General features: G+C 40.2%; 2 protein-coding genes across 2 annotated transcripts in view; one reads left to right on the plus strand and one right to left on the minus strand.

The window, feature by feature from the left end:
- Positions 1 to 6,311, minus strand: part of zyg11 (zyg-11 family member, cell cycle regulator) — an 82,980-nt gene extending 76,669 nt beyond the window's left edge. The window contains exon 1 of the mRNA XM_068037123.1: positions 6,032 to 6,311. Within this exon, the coding sequence (XP_067893224.1) occupies positions 6,032 to 6,034 (3 nt within the window). The 5' untranslated portion in view covers positions 6,035 to 6,311. The remainder of the gene's footprint in view (positions 1 to 6,031) is intronic.
- Positions 6,312 to 6,474: 163 nt separating this feature from the next.
- On the plus strand, positions 6,475 to 17,861 carry coa7 (cytochrome c oxidase assembly factor 7). Its single transcript, XM_068036400.1, has 3 exons — positions 6,475 to 6,850; positions 16,106 to 16,246; positions 17,406 to 17,861. The coding sequence occupies exons 1-3, from the start codon at positions 6,745 to 6,747 to the stop codon at positions 17,852 to 17,854; spliced, it is 696 nt and encodes a 231-aa protein (XP_067892501.1). The 5' UTR covers positions 6,475 to 6,744; the 3' UTR covers positions 17,855 to 17,861.
- Positions 17,862 to 18,866: the final 1,005 nt, after the last annotated feature.

Here is an 18,866-nt window from a genome sequence, read left to right on the forward strand (position 1 = left end):
AACAACATTTAAGAGGCATCTGGACAGGTACTTGAATGAGCAAGGCATAGAGGGATATGGAATTAATGCAGGCAGGTGGGATTAGTGTAGATAGGCATTATGGTCGGCACGGACGCGGTGGGCCGAAGGGCCTGTTTCTATGCTGTACGACTCTATGACTCTATAACCCGCAAGTCTTTGGCATGTGGGAGGAAACCGGAGTACCCGGAGGAAACCCAGAGTCACAGGGAGAACTTGCAAACTCCGCACAGGCAGCACCCAGAACCGAACCCAGGTCGCTGGAGCAGTGAGGTTGCGGTGCTAGCCACTGCGCTGCACTGTTTACTGTTTGAGGAAAGAATCAAGCGTACATTTTAGGAATTCTATTCACTTTTCTTCATTTATTCCATCTCTGTCCCAAACGCTGAGTACATAAATAAAATCTCAGAACAATAATTTTGTGATTTCTACTCATCCATCTAATCTGACTCCAAATGTCCTTTCATTTCCTTCCCACAATTTGGTAGGCTGTAATACACCCCTACTAATGTAACAAGCCTTTTCTTTTTAACCTTTGAATTCCAACTGTATTTACATTTCCTGTACACCGTCTACATCAATTCTTTCTACAGCAAGTAATCACACTTTTATCAATATTGCCACTGCACTTCCTTTCTTATACCTGTTATCCCTTCTCCTAAAATATTTATCCCCCATTCTGCTCCAATTTGCAACAATTTTTTTTTAATGCTATTTAGTCTAGATCTTTCTGCAAAATAATTGCTACCAGTTCCCCAGTTTATATCCCAAACTCTGCATATTATAATATGTGCATTTTAATCTTTTTGATTTGCTAAAGCACTGCTCCTGGTATTTCTTTGTCTAAACTATCTTACTTTCACTTTAGTTGTGTCCCCTTTGACAATTAATCTACTTGATTTTATTGCTTTGCTCCATACTCCCTGACTAAATTGTTAATTTGAATTAATATTCTCATCTATTTGACCCTACACTTTTAGCTGATCCTGGTTGGCTTTAACTTCCCCATCTCTCCCTCCTAGTTTAAACACCCTTTAGCTGAAAATATACAATAAAACTGAGAAAGAAAAAATAAAAGAAGAAAAAAATGGCAAAACATTAAAGGAGAAAAAGCAAATTATGAAGTAGAGTAGAGCATGGTGAAATAAATCTAATGGTGTATTCATTCTGACTTTATAGTTATAATACAAATGTGGCTTGATTCCAGAGTTGGGATCTGACCTTCAGCTGAAGGAAGATTCCCTGAAACAGATAGCCTTTGCTCAGCTTCAGTATCAATTTGGCCTTGACAGCCAATTTATAGTCGAATGGTTTAGCTTTGCAGCAAAGGTAACCTTAGTGTGAATGCATGGCAAAATAGCACTTCCCTTATACCACCACCCTCTCTTGTGCATTTTCTCCACAAGTTGAATGTAGGCATTTCAAATTGCTCAAAATACCGTCTAACTTGAACAATGTCTGCACCGCTAAAAGAGAACATGTAATACTTGCTCTAAAAAGTGGTATATTTACTATAAAGCGCAATATAAAAGAAACTTGATCACGGTTTAAAAATTACAAATTTGTGTTCAAACACCAAGATTAAAAAAGTCAAGTCTGATATTACCCATTACCTTCAAAACATCTGTCAGTACTTTTTTATTCCATGCTTGCAGCCACCCACCTCCTCCCTCTGCCCCCAAAATCATACAGACGATATTAGAAACCAAATTTTTGAGCAGGTTACAAGGAAGGTCAATGAGCGTAGTACATTTGATGAAGTCTATATGAATTTTAGTCAAGTTTTGATAAGGTCCCATATGGAAGACTGGTCATGAAAGTAAAAGCCCATGGGATCCAAGGCAGTGTGACAAGTTGGATCCAAAATGGCTCAGAGGCAGGAAGCAAAGGGTCAATGGGTGTTTTTGTGCCTGGAAGGCAGTTTCCAATGGGGTTCCGCAGGGCTTACTACTAGATCCCTTGCTTTTTGTGTTCTATATCAATGATTTGGACTTGAATGTAGGGAGTATGATTAAGAAGGTTGCAGATGATACAAAAATTAGCTATGCGGTTGATAATGAAGAAAGCTGTAGACTGCAAGAAGATATCAATGGACTAGTCGGGTGGGTGGAACAGTGGCATGTTTAGTTCAATCTGGAGAAATGCGAAGTAATGCATTTGGGGAAGGCTAACAAGGCAAGGGAATACACAATAAATGGTAGGATAGTGAGAAGTGTAGAGGAACAGAGGGACCTTGGAGAGCATAATCACAGATCTCTGAAGGTGGCTGAACAAATAGATAAGGTGGTCAAGAGGGTATACGGGATACTTTCCTTTATTAGCCAAGGCATAGAATACAAGAGCAGGGAGGTTACGCTGGAACTGTATGCGAGGCCCCCAAGAAATCACTCCCACAATTTTTTTTTACATTTTTAATGTATCACTGTTTATTCAACATTGTATTTAATATGTAATTGGTTGTAAATATACCTCGTTAGCTTTTTCTCTTAAATGTCAATTCACAATCAAACACCCCAATTAGACAATGGGCCAGTCTACCCAGGAGCGGGACAAACTGTGCCTGCAGTAGCAACTTTATCACTTCTTCATGTCTCTCCTGTTTTTCTTTATCTCAGGTAAGATATATTTCAATTCATAAACTGTTGTGAAATACTATAGCCCATCCTTTTTGCAGCAAGATTATTAGAGACATTGGAATCAGAGAGCAGATGATTTTGGGAGTTACATATACAAAATTATGTAAGGGATTAGCATAAATTCTAGGCAATGGAAGAGTGTAGAGAGTGAGTGCTATGCAACAAGTGTTTGTTTCTAGCTAGATGCATATCATATAGTTTTTGCCGGCCCTAAGGGATTACCATGCAAATGAGTATTTTAGCATTTGTTGTCTAGTATAACCAAGCAATGAAAGGTACTTACTTGAGATACAAGCTTGACTATGTTTAAGATGTTCTGGACTGTTAACTTATGATTCACATAAATTTACTTGGAAAAGCTGGTACTACTCTATGCATTGAACTAAGTTACAATTTTAGCATTGACCAAGATAGCCATAACAAATGCGGTAAAGGTACAGTTCAATACTGGTATAATGGTTTAGTGCTTTATTATAGTTTAATCCTTATGATCTGTTGGACGTAGTCTTTTGAGTTGAATAAGCCATGAATAGGAATATTTTAGTATCAACAGAAGTTTATAATCCTTAGACTAAGTGAAGCTAGGCTCACTCAGCTTGGATTATTTGACTCATTAGAGAAATGTGTAAAATAATAACACTGAAATGATTTTATTAATGCATCCGGATTAATTGCTTAATGTGTGTCACATGACATCACAGGAGTGATTACACTATTGCATATTAAATCAGGGATGACTTTTTTATGCTACTGCAACTTACAAACAGTGTCTCTCCAGTTTTCAGACAAATACGACATATCACCCCCTCCCACCCTTTTCTGGCCAGTGCAACATGTATAAAACACTAGTTAGGCCACAGCTGGAGAACTGCGTGCAGTTCAGGCACGCAGTTCTGGTCACCACACTATAGGAAATATATGATTGTACTAGAGAGGGGGCAGAGGAGATTTACAAGGATGCTGCCAGGACTGGAGATTTAAGTTATGAGGAAAGATTGAATAGCTGAGGGTTGTTTTCTTTGGAACAGAGGAGGCTGAGGGGAGGAGACCTAACTGACATGTATAAAATTATGATGCATCTTGATAGAGTGAATAAGGCGGCTCTATTCCCCTTGGTTGAGGGGCCCATAACCAGGAGGCATAGATTTAGGTTAAGAGGTAGGAGGTTTCGAGGGGATTTGAGGGGAAATCTTTTGACCCAGGCGAGGATCTGAACTCACTGCCTGAAAAGGGTGGTACAGGCGAAAACTCTAACATTTAAAAACTACTTGGATATGCAACGTGAAGTGCCGCAATCTACATGGCTATGGCCCAAGAGCCAGAAAGTGGGATTCGGCTGGATGGCAGGCACAAACCATGAGGACGACAGCATACAGCTAGTTTCACACCCTCCTGCATCTTTTATAAATAATTTAAAGCAAATATGCATCCCAGTGTTGGTGAAATGAGCAGGACGATCATTAATGTGCTGTTTCTATCCAAGGTAAGACTGATGGTAAGAAATCTTTGCCTTTCACACTGTTGGCACCGTCACTGCTAGGCAAGCATTTATTGCCCATCCCCAATTGCCCTAGAGAAGGTGGTGGTGAGCTGCCTTCTTGAACTGCTACAGTCCATGTGGGGTAGGTACACCCACAGTGCTGTTAGGAAGGGAGTTCCAGGATTTTGACCCAGCGACAGTGAAAGAACAGCAATGTAGTTCCAAGTCAGGATAGTGTGCGGCTTGGAGGGGAAACTTGCAAGTGGTGGTGTTCCCATGCAACTGCTGTCCTTGTCCTTCTAGGTGGCAGAGGTCACGAGTTTGAAAGGTGCTGTCTAAGGAACCTTGGTGCATTGCTGCAGTGCATCTTGTAGATAGTGGACACTGTAGCCTGCGTGCGTCAGTGGTGGGAGGAAGTGCCAATCGAGTGGGCTGCTTTGTCCGGGATGAAGTCGAGCTTCTTGAGTGTTGTTGGAGCTGCACCCAGCCAGGCAAGTAGACAGTATTCCATCACACTTCTGACTTGTGCCTTGTAGATGGTGGACAGGCTTTGGGGAGTCAGGAGGTGAGTTACTCGCCGCAGGATTCCTAGCCTCTGACCTGCTCTTGTAGTCATGGTATTTATATGGCTACTCCAGTTCAGTTTCTGGTCAATGGTAACCCCCAGGATGTTGATAGTGAGAGATTCAGCAATCTTAATGCCATTGAATGTCAAGGTGAAATGGTAAGATTCTCTCTTGTTGGAGATGGTCATTGCCTGCCACTTGTGTGGCACGAATGTTACTTGTCACTTATCAGCCCAAGCCTGGATATTGTCCAGGTCTTGCTGCATTTCTGCATGGACTGCTTCAGTATGAGTCATCGCAGATGGTTCTGAACATTGTGCAATCATCAGCAAACATCCTCACTTCTGACTTTATGATTGAAGGAAGGTCATTGATGAAGCAGCTGAAGATGGTTGGGCCCAGGACACTATCCTGAGGAACTCCTGTAGTGATGTCCTGGAGCTGAGATGATTGACCTCCAACAACCACATCCATCTTCCTTTGCGCGAGGTACAACTCCAACCAGCAGAGAGTTTTCCCCGATTCCCACTGACTTCAGTTTTGCTAGGGCTCCTTGATGCCATACTCAGCCAAATGCTGTCTTGATGTCAAGGGCAGTCACTCTCACCTACTGAATGGTGCATTCACACTACAAGTTTAACAGTGGTGCAAAATGGTTTTGGCTCCGCTGTGAATGAGTCTAAAACTAGCAATAGTTGATTAAAGACTCACAGTTGTGTAAAACCGATAAAGATGTAAACACACATATCCAAGCACAATGCTGGAGCAATGTTAATCACTTCGAGAACCGAGCAGGTCTCTTGAAAGAATACTATCGCATAAATCTTTAATTTACAATCATTTACTCCAATCCAGAGAACGCTACAAATTAACTCGGAATTTCGCGATAGCACTACGTTCAATGCAATTCATTTTTGAATCTATTCGTATTAATTATAAAAGCAAAAACTCGAACCCAAATTAGGATGTTGTACGCACAAAGAATTATTGCTGTGACGTATATTGTAAAATGGTTCTAATATTGGACTAAATGAAAATTAAAGTGATAAATCTCCAGTTGCCCTTAAAAATCATGGCTTTACAGAAGTATCATTTCTGACAAAACTGTCTTCGACTTGTGTTCAAATCGATTAAAATTATGACCCAACCGTTTTAATACACCAATTAGTAAAGCCAAAGAGCAGCCGATCAAGTCGCCTTTTGGCAAGCCCAACTTCGTCAGACTGAGGGCGCTGGCGCATTCGCCCGGGGACTCGAGGCTTCGCGAGCAGCAACTACAACGTTCAACATCCCGAAAACCGTTAAATTTAAACAACACAACGTTCTCTTACCATGGCGACAAGCGGCGGCCGCGAGACTAGCGAAGCTTCCGAGGGAATGAAAATATGAACATGACTGGGGGAAAACTACCCGTCAAAGATCTAGTCAACACAAGCTAGTGCACCTTACAAAAACAGAGCATTGTGCATCTTACGTGCCAAGAACATTAAAACAAAACTTTTTTCCTCCAAACAACAGTGATTGTATGTTTATATTTTTATATACATATCGCCGAAATAAATAACTCAAGAAACCCCATCAGCACCCGGAAACACTTCCAGGAGTGACAGAACAACATTTAACCCCACCTATCCTTCCCTTGAAGCCCATTGGCTATATCCCGTGTCGCGACGGTTCCTCATTGAATTTCTCCTTCCTGTTCCAGCTATTGGCTGTGAAAGACGTCAATCAGAATTGTGCCGGCTCTATTGGCTGTTTCCCTTGCTTCGCCAACGAGGTCGCGCGGAACTAAAGGCGGGTGAACAGAATGATTATGGTTGATTGTCAGTGAATGGGGAGTTAAGGTCGTTGGCGATGCACTGTTAGTGGGTGGGGTTCAGGCTGATGGTACACCAATGCTCAGGTGGATGCGGGACAAGATTGATTCCGTGAGGCGACAGGTTAGCTAGACGGTGATTGCTTTTCCGTGTTGGAGTTTGACCTTGGAGTCAGGCGTGGAGGCGGCAAGGTTGTATTGGCGCATCCGTCCCGTGACTGATGGGCGATGGCTGGACTTATCAATTTCCAGAATGAAGCAGAAGTGAGAGAATTTCTGGACAATCTGGGTATCGAATACAGTTACCAGTGTCACAAGGAGAAAGATCCGGAAGGTAATGAATGAAATCGACTGCTTGCAAAAATCTACAGTCAGTTGTTTGGACCGCTGTGGGAGCAACGCACTGTCACTTCAGTGCAGTCACTTCACAAGTGGCAGCATATTATTTAAAGCTTTGCACCCAACTGGAAAACAGCCAACTCAAACACTCTAGTGACCCCAGAATAAAACAGACCAAACCAGGTTCTTTCAATAACAAATTAACTTTATTAAAAACTAAATCTTAAACATTATGATAAACCTATGTCTAAAGACCTTATAACTTATTTTAATCTAACTTCCCCATTCTCTCACTCAAAAATAACAGTTAACAGTTTTTAAAGTGGTGTTTTTTTAAAAATTAGCTACTTAAGAATAAATAAGTCCTTGTGGGTTACGTTCCTGATGGATGAGGTATTCTAATGTGGAAATAGTCAAAGGCCACTCGAAGTCTTCACATGGATGCGATGCAATACTCAATTCTTAATAGGCGTTCAACTCTTCGGTTGCAGTAGGCATCATTAGTTCTTTCAGCAAAACAAACGGTTTCTTGAAAAAAGAGGGATTTTTTTCTTTAGGCAATTAACTTGGCCTGTAGCTCCCTGTAGAATTTTTGTGGAGAGAAAATAGACAGCTTTCTTCTCTGCAATAGCATGCCTCGTTGGAGAGTCTCTCAAAAACTAACTCATTCAGACTGTTTTTACTTGTTTTACACACCATCAAATCGAAACATTGAACCATGTGACCGCTCTATCTCTCTCCTCCTGTCGCCTAGGGTAACAACTGCAGCTGCTGGCACACTGTGCCTTAGAAATTCCAGAACTTTCTCTCCCTTAAAGGAGCACTTTTTTTAAGAGTCTTAAAGGCACGCACTGTTTTAAGCCGAGGATAAAAAATGAAGTCTGTGACGCCTCCGCCCCTGGCGAAATGAAACACCGTTCTTAAAAAATACGTTTAATTGCAATGCAAAAAAAAAAGAAACTGGAGAAACACTAACATTTTCTTGCATTCACGCACCATTCACTCTACTGATAATTTACAGCATTTTCTTTATACCATCGCCATCCATATAAGTTAACACAGTTAAATTCCTGACAAAGCGTCAGTGATAACATTGTTTTCCCTGAAATATGTACAACATTCAAATGATAAGGCTGTAACAACAAACTCCATCTAAATATTCTAGCACTTTGGTTTTTAAAATTTTTCCATAAACGTTGATGGGTTATGGTCAGTGTACATTAATGTTTCTTTATAGTCTTGGCGGACATATACTTCGAAATGTTTGAGAACCAGCAAAAGTCCTAATGTTTTTCCACAGTGGAAACTTTTTCTTAATGGCAATTTAGTTTTCTTGAAAGGTACCCTACTGGCTTCTCTATGCCTGATTCGTCATCTGCTATAGGACTGCACCAACTCCCAGGTCGTTAGCACGATTGCTATTTTAAAGGATTTAGCAAAATTTGGAACAGCCAACACAAGTTCATTAGTTAAGATTGCCTTTAGCTTTTAAAAGCTACCTGGCATTCATCTGACCATACTACTTTGTTTTTCTTTTTTTGTAGCAAATCGGTTAATAGAGCAGCCACAGCACTAAAATTCCGTACAGATTTCCTGTAAAAACCGCACATCCCAAACACCTCATTATTTCCCATTTAGATTTAGGGATAGGGAACTCTATTAAGGCTTGTACCTTTTCCGTTTTTGGCAATACCTGTCCTTGCCCCACTATGTGTCCGAGATAAGTTGCTCTTGCCTTTCTGAATTCACTTTTTTCCAGATTTATCACTAAGTCCACTGCTTGTAACTTTTTATACAGAATATTTAGCTGGTTTAAGTTTTCTTGCCAGTGTTACTGTATATTAGTACATCATCGAGATACACTACACAGTTGGGAACACTGACTACCACCCGACTCACTAATCTTTGAAAAATGGCTGTGGCATTTTTTAGACCGAATGGCTTCACCCAGCACTGATCAAGATCGTCACGTGTTACAAAAGCTGATATCTCTTTGGCTCGAGGAGTCAAAGGAACTTGCCAGTATCCCTTTAACAAGTCGATCTTGGTAAGAAATTTAGCGCTGCCCACTCTGTCGATACAATCTTCTAAATGCGGAATTGGGTAGGAGTTTGCCTTCATTACCGCCTTGACTTTTCTGTAATCTATACAAAATTGGGTTGACCTGTCAGGTTTAGGTACTAGAATTATTGGTGAACTCCTGAATTGCTGAATACTTTGACTAGGTTCGATCAAATTGTTTTCCAGCATGTACTGGACCTCTGCTTTCACTTGGGCCTGTTTGTCTGGACTCCAGCGGTAAGGATGTTGTTTTAAAGGAATGGTTCCCCCTATATCCAAATCATGGGTGGCTAAGGTTGTACATGCAGCCTTATCCCTACAAACTATTTTTAAATGTTGTGAAAAGCCTGGTTAGGTCTTCATGTTGTTTTGCCGCTAAGTGCAAAAGCATGTTGTCTAATTTTCCTAGCCATTCTATTCGCTAATCTGATAGTTGGGGGTTCAATCTGAGAATTTTCTAGGCCTGTTTCCACCTCATCCTCACTATCCTATTCTTCCTGAACAGTCCTGATTACCTGACATACCTGTACTGGCTTATCCTCCTCCCTGCGATAATATTGCTTTAGCACATTGTGGCACAACCGGTTGTTCTTCTGGTGATCAAGGGTGTCAATCACCCACTTTTCTGACCACTCTATATGGGCCACTGAACCGTGCTTTTAATGGTTCTCCCTGTAATGGTAACAACACCAATACTTCATCTCCTGGTTGAAAACCGTGGGCTTTGCATTCTTGTCTGCCCATTTCTTCACATTGGCTTGGGATGCTTTAAGGTGTTCCTGAGCCATACTGTCATCTTTCACGAACATTTCGCGGAGCACAGATACATAGTCAAGTATCGAAGATTCATTCTTTTGTTCCAAGAATCTAAAGTCCAGTCCTTTATCTCAGTCATGTGGATATTCATGACAGTATGTTCTAATCATTGTTTTGGGAGTTTGGTGAAATCTCTCAAAAGTTCCCTGTGACTGTGGGTGATATGCTGAAGATTTCAACTGTCTAATTCCCAAATTGCCCATGACGTCTTGAGATATCTTGGACATGACGTCTTGAGATATCTTAAATATCTTAGACATGAAATTAGAACTTTGATCCAATTGAACTTCAAGTGGTAACCCATATCATAAAGAATTGGGTTAACGTTTCTACTACTATCCTAGCATTACCAGCGGAGGTGGTAGACGCGGGCACGAGAGCGTCTTTTAAGATGTATCTAGACAGATACATGAATGGGCTGGAAGTAAAGAGATACATACCCTTGGAAAATAGGCGACAGGTTTAGATAGAGGATTTGGATCGGCGTAGGCTTGGAGGGCTGTAATTTTCTTTGTTCTTTGTTCAGTAGTTGTCCTCAAAGGACTGACCTCTGGAAATTGAGTAGCCATATCCATGATAGTAAGTATATATTGATGTCCCGCTTTTGTTTTTGGCAAGGGTCCTGCACAGTCCATCAATACCCTGCTAAATGGTTCCACAATCACTGGCATGGGAACTGGTGGTGCCGGTTTTATGGTAGGTTGTGGTTTTCGCACTATTTGACATGTATGGCAGGTCCTACAAAATTGTCTCACATCCTTTGTAAGACCTGGCCAGTAGTAATGTTGGCTTATGCGTGATTTGGTCTTCCGAATTCCCCTATGTTCTGCAAAAGGAATGTCATGTGCTAACCTTAATAGTCCTTGGCGATATTTAGATGGTACCACTAAATGGTTCAACAACTGTCTTCTGTAGGTCTATGAGGCGGTCTCCATTTCCTCCTCAAATCCTCGTTTGCCATATAATAGCCTTCTGGAACTCCTTTCGCCTCAGCTTCTGTCAGAGCCGTCTGTGCCATTTGGTATTTCTCTGGATCAGCTTGCTGTGCTGCAATGATAGAAGATCTGTTAAACATCTCATTTGGATTATCTAGATCCCCAAATAAGGTTTCAGATACTTGGCTATCTGTTTGTAGTACCCCTTTTACCTCCGATAATGGAACCTGTTTAGCCACTGCTCGGGTGTCTATACACGCAGGAAATATTCCTGGAACTAGTTCTTGTAATTGCTCCATTTCCTTAATTTCACTTGGTTCCTGTGTAATTATAGGAGAAACTGATGCTTTTGATCCTGCCAAATCATTTCCTAGGAGTAGATCAATTTCCTCTACTGGCAAACTGTGGACAACTCCTACAGTTACTATCCCAGATATTAAGTCACTCTCTAGGGGTATATACTCCCTGCCAATTCCATTAACTAAAACTTTAGCGTTCAAGGTGCTCTCTGGTGGAAACGTTCTATCTTTCCCCAGCAAGAGTGTTTGGGTTGCTCCTGTATCTGAGTATAATAGGTTTTCCTGCCTCACTTACAGGATATGGAGTTACTTTCCCCTTTGATAAAAATTCATTATAACTTTCGGGTATCTTATTCTTAACCACTACACTCCTTTTAGTTTTAGTATCTGGTTTTACAACTGTTAAAGCTATAACCTGGTCTGCTATACTCTGAGTCTTTTCCTCTGCCCTAGCTTTGCGTACCCCAACAAGTCCTATGGGTTTACCTCGCAATTTCCAGCATTCTGAAAAAAGATTACCTGTTTTGTGGCAATGATAACACTTTGGCTTGCGAACCTCACTTCTCCCTTCAGCACCTTCCTTTCTGACCTGAGGAGGTGATCCTGGGGCATTCCCAGCTGTTCCTTCATGTCCCCGGCTACTTGCCTTCTTTGCACTGTCCCACTTTCTATCCTTCTCGGGGTTATAGGGGTGACGGACAACAGTTTTTGGCTTATTCACAAGCTGAAAATCATCAATTTCTGCTGCTTGCCTAGCTTTCAAAACTTTCAGGTTATCTACATGAGTTCTCACTACTGAAGGAATGGAGTTTTTAAACTCTTCGAAGAGAATCAACTCCCGAAGGTTCTCATATGTGGTTTCCATCTTTAATACCCGTATCCAACAGTCAAAATTAATTTGCTTCACCCTCTCAAATTCTACAAACGTCTGCCCAGCCAAATTCCGTAAGTTCCGAAACTTCTGACGGTAAGCTTCAGGGACTAACTCATGCAGCGAGAATAGCTTTTTTTTGCCATCTCATAATCTGCAGAAGCCTCTTCAGGAAGCATAGCATAAACGTCATGAGCTCTGTCTACCAACCTGCTTTGTATAAGAAGTGTCCAACTTTCCTTTGGCCATTTCATCTGTTTTCAAATTTTTTCAAAAGATATGAAAATGCCTCTGTCACTTTCCTCGAATTTAGGAAGAGCTTGAATAAATTTAAACAGCTTTTCGCTGGGTCCTGAGCTAAATTCAGATTCTTCCTGACCCGAATTTTCTCTGGATTCAAGGCCACCCCTTTGTCTTAGTTCCATCTCTTCTCTTTCACTTTCTCTCTGAAGTTCAAGTTTTCTTATTTCTAATTGAATTCTAGCCAATTCTACTGCATCACTCTGTGACATACGACCACCTTGTCCCTCATATTCCCCTTCTAATTCCAGATGTTGGGCTATTATGTCAATTATTCTGCTTTTTTGGCACCTAATTTCAATTCTAACCCCAATTTTGCCACCAATCCTTTTAATTTAGTCTTAGTTAAAGTTATCAAGTCTGAGAGAAACATTCTGCTTTCCCAAAAACTCTGCTACAACCGCTAATGCCATTACTATGGTATAGACTAACTTATTATACAAGAGACCTGGTTCCTTTTATTTCTTCGTAATTGGCATTAGATTTCGATCCCAACAATCAATTTTTCAGTTCCTATAATCCCAGACGCAAGAGCAATTAATACGATGCCAGACGTAAGACTCCAATTTGTATTTTATCCCAGAGATGAGCAGTTAATATGATTCCAAACGCAAAGTCTCCAAATTAGTCTGATTCTGATTCCAGACGCAAGCCGACTAATTAAATATGATTCGACTGCGGACGAGCCCCTAATTAAAAATATATTACAACCACTCAGGACAAAGCCCCCCCCCCCCCCAAATCAATATATATGATTCTGATCGTGGTGGAAGCAACGCACTGTCAATTCAGACCCGTCACTCCACAGGTCGCATCATATTTCTTTAAGCTTTCCAAATCGAAGAGAAAAGCAGTCAAATTGAACAATCTTGTAACCCCTGAATGAAGCAAACCAAACCAGGTATCTTTAGATAACAACAAATTAGCTATTTATTTTTTTAAAAACTAAAATCTTAAACACTACTAAGATAAACCAATATTTTAAAGACATTATAACTTATTTAAAAATCTATCTCCCGTATTCGCAAACATATACTCTGTTTTAAATTAGCTGACCGAAAAAAAAAGTCTTTGCAAATTACGTTCCTGATGTCTGCCAATACAACATAGTCAAAGTTCACTTGCAGTCTTCCAAGGTCCAATGAAATCAAGGGCCTTCCAAAGATTGGGGTTCAACAGTTTAGCTGTTGTGGTGTTAAACTCTTCTTTTCTTCCCAGCGATGAACACAGCAGAAAGCTTTTTCTTACTTCTTATGAAATTGATTCAGCTTGAAACTTTGTCGAATTTTGAGAGAAATAACACAGTGCTCTCAACTGAATGCTGCTCAGCTAATTTTGAAGTCAAACTGCAACATTGAATCTCATGTCCACTCTCTCTGGCTGTTGCTTAGCAACCAGAATGCAGTTGGCTCACTGATCCTCCAGAACTTTCTGCCTTAAAGATGTACTCATCTTTTACAGTCTTAAAGGCGCACTGCAATATTTCCAAGGAGAGAAAAAAAAACACAGGACTGTGACAGTATGTTGTCTGCTTTTCTGCCTGTGCCTTTTCTCACTTGTACTTCACAGTCAAATTTCTCTCTCACTTCAAGAAAATACTATAAAGGGCTAGTCTTTCCATTCATTTAATGGATGAAGATCTAGGCCAAAAAAGGCAGTCATTTGTCAAAGGGGGCAAAATGTCTTAAATTTTGAGTGACCTTACCACTCATATTTTTAAAAAATCAGGGTATTGCAGCAATTATGGCCATTTTGTTTTGTTTACCTAACACTGATTAAACTTGGTGTTGACCTTAAATGGTCACCAATTCACCTTAGCAGCAGAATAATACACTCTGGCTTAAAAAGTGGATCATCCAATTGACCATAAGCAATAATACATACAGGAGATTTATATTTGTTGTTTTCTTGTGGTGTTCTAGGGAATCGAGACCAACTGTAGTCTTCAGATGAAGTAGGGTTAGAGGGCTGGGGATAATAGGGCCAGCACGCACAGATGTGATTTGGTTGCCATTTTACAGACATACAGTCTGCCTGAATATTTCAGTTATAAATTCCTGTCTGCATTTTATAATGGAAACTACCTATGTAACCGTGTCAGTGTTAATTGCAGGAGGGTGCAATTACGAAGTGGGATAACGGAGTGAGGGGAGGGGAAAGGGTGGAATTAGAATGGCATATTTGCATAGGAAGTTTCCATTATACGTATGGACATAAAATAAGAACAAACAAACTTTTATTGACACAGCATGTTTCATATCCTTGGGGTGTCACAAAGCACTTCATAGCTAATGAACTACTTTTTATGTATAGTTACTGTTGTAATAGAGGGAGTTTGGTAGCCATTTTGTGCACAGCAAGATCCCACAAACAACAATGTTATAAATAAACTAATTTTTTTTAGTGGCATTACTCAAAGGATAACTTGACCAGAATAGAGGGATAATTTCCCTGTTGCACTTCGGATAGGTCCATGTAATTTATTTATGTCCACCTGAGAGGATAAACAGGACTTCAGTTCAACATTTCATCCAAAAGATGGCAACTCTGAGTGCAGCAGTCCCTCAGCACTGCACTGAAGTGTCATCCTGGATTATGTCTCAAGTCTCTTGATTGCTGTGTGAATCTACAGCCTTCTAATTCAGGCAAATAGTTCACAGGAAGTGCACGAAAATAAGATTTTGTATATGTTTCACATCATATTCCAGAAACATTCATAAAAATTCATTGTTAAAAATACAGTAGGATGACTAGGAACCTGAAAGTTACAAACAACTTAGTTACATCTAATTTACCTCAACTACAATTATATATGATTACCCAGATTTCCACTAGGAATACTTTAGCAAGATCCTGAAAAGGAACAAGAAATCTGGTCGGCAGCCATACATCACAACTATATTCTAGACTATCTGCAAGCAACACCAAGGGGGATGTACAAAAGATGAGTGGGATTGGAACTGGTTTATCATGATCAACTGCAATTAGCTTAGATTTATCCGCTCAGCTGTTTCTCAATCAGTTTTAAACCAGATGTAATATTTTTGACACTGTAATGCGGTACTTGCTGTTGCTCAGATTAAACTTCAGTGGTATTGAAACTATTTCATCTGGTGGAGGGGTCAATTGAAATTTTAAAGACTGAGATCTTTTTATGGTTGAAAGTATCGAGTGAAATGGAACAAAGGCAGGTAAATGGAGTTGAAGTACAGATCGGCCATGATTAATTCAGTCGAGGAGAGGAATCAGCTCAAGGGGTTGAATGGCTTACTCCTGTTTCTATGCCCCATTATATTGCAACAGTACAAGTAAACAAAGCATAATTGTGTGCATTTTTTTCCTGTGACTGTTTTCTGCTTCTAAACCAGGCATTTAATATTCACTGTCTTTGCAGATGATGCTATAAAAAAAACTTGGGTGGCCCTTGAGCCTCTGGATACACCCTGAACGATTTCCTGAGGTGGGTTTTCAAATGGCCATTGGAGACTTGAGGGTTGCTGATGACAAATGTAAATGGCTATCTGCAGGAAGGCAAGCTGTCACTGGCCACCAATTGTTACACAATTGAATCTTGAGTTTCCAAATTACATAACAGAACCCAGAAGGCTGAGAAAGACAGGCACCTAACTGGAAAGGGTGGCACATGGAGGGCCCTCTCCCCAGATTGGAACAAAAAGTGAGTTGAAGTACAGCATGAAGTCCAGTCTTCAAAGTTAACCATGGTCAGTTAGCTTTCAAGATTAGTTCTGATTGCTTGATAAACAAAATAAACCTACCCATGATTATTATAGTATATTGTTACATCAATAGACAAATTTTTCCTTTTACAAAAGTTTCAAATCTGTTAATGCTTGTTTGGCAGAGATGGAACAGCAACAGTATATGGTGTGATTATTTAAAAAAAAAACAACAAAGCTATATAATCCTCTGGTCGGGATACTTTTATTAAAATATTTGTCTCTTGTCAGGATGTCAACGACTTGCTGATTATTTGGAAGGAATTAAAAAAAATTATGAAGCAGCTGCACAGGTATTGAAACACAACTGTGAGGAAAACCAGCATGGAGAAAGCTGCTATAAACTTGGTTCTTACTATATGATTGGAAAAGGTACAGTATGTCTTTTCTTGACCTTTTTAAATCTCTATTTGGTTACACTGCTTGCTTGCATCATTATCGTTGACAGGCCACCAACTGCTGATGAGATTTCTGAATGATACAGAAGAGCTGAGGCTTTAGTTAGATTAGATTAGAGATACAGCACTGAAGCAGGCCCTTCGGCCCACCGAGTCTGTGCCGAACATCAACCACCCATTTATACTAATCCTACACTAATCCCATATTCCTACCAAACATCCCCACCTGTCCCTATATTTCCCTACCACCTACCTATACTAGTGACAATTTATAATGGCCAATTTACCTATCAACCTGCAAGTCTTTTGGCTTGTGGGAGGAAACCGGAGCACCCGGAGAAAACCCACGCAGACACAGGGAGAACTTGCAAACTCCACACAGGCAGTACCCAGAATTGAACCCGGGTCGCTGGAGCTGTGAGGCTGCGGTGCTAGCCACTGTGCCGCCCTAGTTGTCGTCAATCATTAGAAATCAAATGACAGCTTGATGTCACTCCACAATACTGAGTTTTATAAAATTAAAATGTGAAAGGCCAGCTGCACTAGAAAATTAGCTGTAGTAGCTCACTTTTAGAAGACAAAATTAGCAACCATATACTGTACATTCAGCTTTTGTGTGGTACAAAAGATCACACAACACTAATGCAGTATAACTGCAGCATCAATTACTAGAACACATCTGCACTGATACAGAGATCAAACTGAGGACTCGTTGATTCATATTAGCTTGATGTTCATTGTTGCCACTATGCTTGTTCAATGGTGGTACAATGCCATTGCAAAAAAATAAAAATCACACTTGACACAAAATGCTGCAACAGTATTTCAACTTGCAAAACATAGTTAATTCATAATTTCACATTGCATCTGCCACATAGTACAAAAAAACAGATGGAATCTATTGCATTTTACTTAACACTTAATCTGACAAAACACACCAAATCACTGCATCATTGTGTCTTGGTTAATAAACTTCATATCTCATTGATAAACATTGATTTTTGGTAACTATATTAGTAGCGATGTCTCAGCTGGTCTGCTAATGTGTTAGTAAATTAATACAGCAATCTGTTTGTAGTAATGAAATAGTGGCGTCTCTTCAAAACAAATCTAAACATTTGTTTTTAACTTAGGTGGATTACAACAGAATATGAAGACTGCCTATGAATGCTTTGTTAAATCATGTGAAAAAGATGGTAAGAAGTCAGTCGATGCCTGCCATAATGCTGGATTATTGGCTCATGATGGACAAGTATTCGATAATAAACCAGACTCTGTGAAAGCCAGAGATTACTACACCAAGGCCTGCAATGGAAATTTTACAGCCAGCTGTTTTAATCTAAGTACTCTCTATATCCAGGGAGCACCAGGATTGACCAAGGATATGGCCAAGGCCCTAAAATATTCTCTTAAAGCATGTGATCTAGGCCACATCTGGGCATGTGCAAACACCAGTCGAATGTACAAATTAGGAGAGGGTACATCTAAAGATGCTGAAAAGGCTGAACATTTCAAAAACAGAGCACAAGATCTGCATAGGGAGCAAAAGGAATTTTCACAGCAATTAAAGTTTGGACAGTAAAATCAAATTTCTGGCTTAAAATTGTTTTTCTTACTGGTATTTATCTGCCAAATAAAATCATATTCCATTGTGCAAATGTTGGGCAAGGACAGCATTGGGTTTAACTGTGATTTTCTATGATCATAACAGCCTGCTAAAACCTGCACATGAATGATGGTCATGTGGAAAAGAAAGCAGGAGGCAATTGGTGCCTGTGGAACGGTCTGCCAGCAGGAAGCTGATTCCTACAAAAGAATGGGAGAGGAAAATACTAATGGAAGAGAATCAAGAGAGCATTCTGTTCAATATGCTAAAGCTTTAGCTTGATCTAATATGTGCTCTGTGCCCTACCTTTGTTAATAAAAGTTAGGCATGTAGAAATGCCCATTGGTCTGGTGGTTTATTTAAACCTGTAAGTGTGATATCTCTCTTCAAATTGCACCCCAAACATTAAGTGGATAAAGCAGTAATATTTCCCACTGATGACATGAGTAACAAATATTGTACCTGTTTTATGTGTGATTTTAAAATAGTGGGTGGGAGTAATGTTATCTGAACCCCTCAGCTCGCTATCACCCATTGTATCCTGTTGGTGTTCTTGGAACTCATGGTGGCATTCTGAGTAATATCCATTTGGACTATTTAAATTTGTTTCAAGCATTGTGTGTGTCTGTCTGTGTTTGAAAGCACTGGATTTTTGTATACACAGAACTTAATGAGTAGTGAGTATTACCCCAAAATGTGCATGACGTTTAGATTTGACAGCTGACCCTACCTGTTTGATTTAAATACATAAGAATGTATGGATCATAGAAGGTTTAAGGCACAGAAAGAGGCCACTTAGCCCATCATGTCTGTGCCAAACAAAAAAGGATCCACCTATTCTAATCCCACCTTCTAGCATTTGGTCAATAGCCCTGCAAATTACGGCACTTGAGGTGCATATCCAGACCCCTTTTGAATGAGTTGAGGGTCTCTGCCCTTTCAGTGAGTTCCAGACCCCCACCCACCCCTTGGGTGAAAAGGTTTTTCC

Source organism: Heterodontus francisci, chromosome 8 (genome assembly GCF_036365525.1).
Source record: "Heterodontus francisci isolate sHetFra1 chromosome 8, sHetFra1.hap1, whole genome shotgun sequence".
In the NCBI taxonomy this organism is placed as follows: Eukaryota; Metazoa; Chordata; class Chondrichthyes; order Heterodontiformes; family Heterodontidae; genus Heterodontus; species Heterodontus francisci.

What these genes read in the sequence shown, in the direction of transcription:
- coa7 (XM_068036400.1), top strand. Translation starts at nt 6,745, where the DNA reads ATGGCTGGACTTATCAATTTCCAGAATGAAGCAGAAGTGAGAGAATTT. An exon ending in CAAGGAGAAAGATCCGGAAG is followed by an intron (nt 6,851 to 16,105) that starts GTAATGAATGAA and finishes GTCTCTTGTCAG; the next exon opens with GATGTCAACGACTTGCTGAT. An exon ending in TTACTATATGATTGGAAAAG is followed by an intron (nt 16,247 to 17,405) that starts GTACAGTATGTC and finishes TTTTTAACTTAG; the next exon opens with GTGGATTACAACAGAATATG.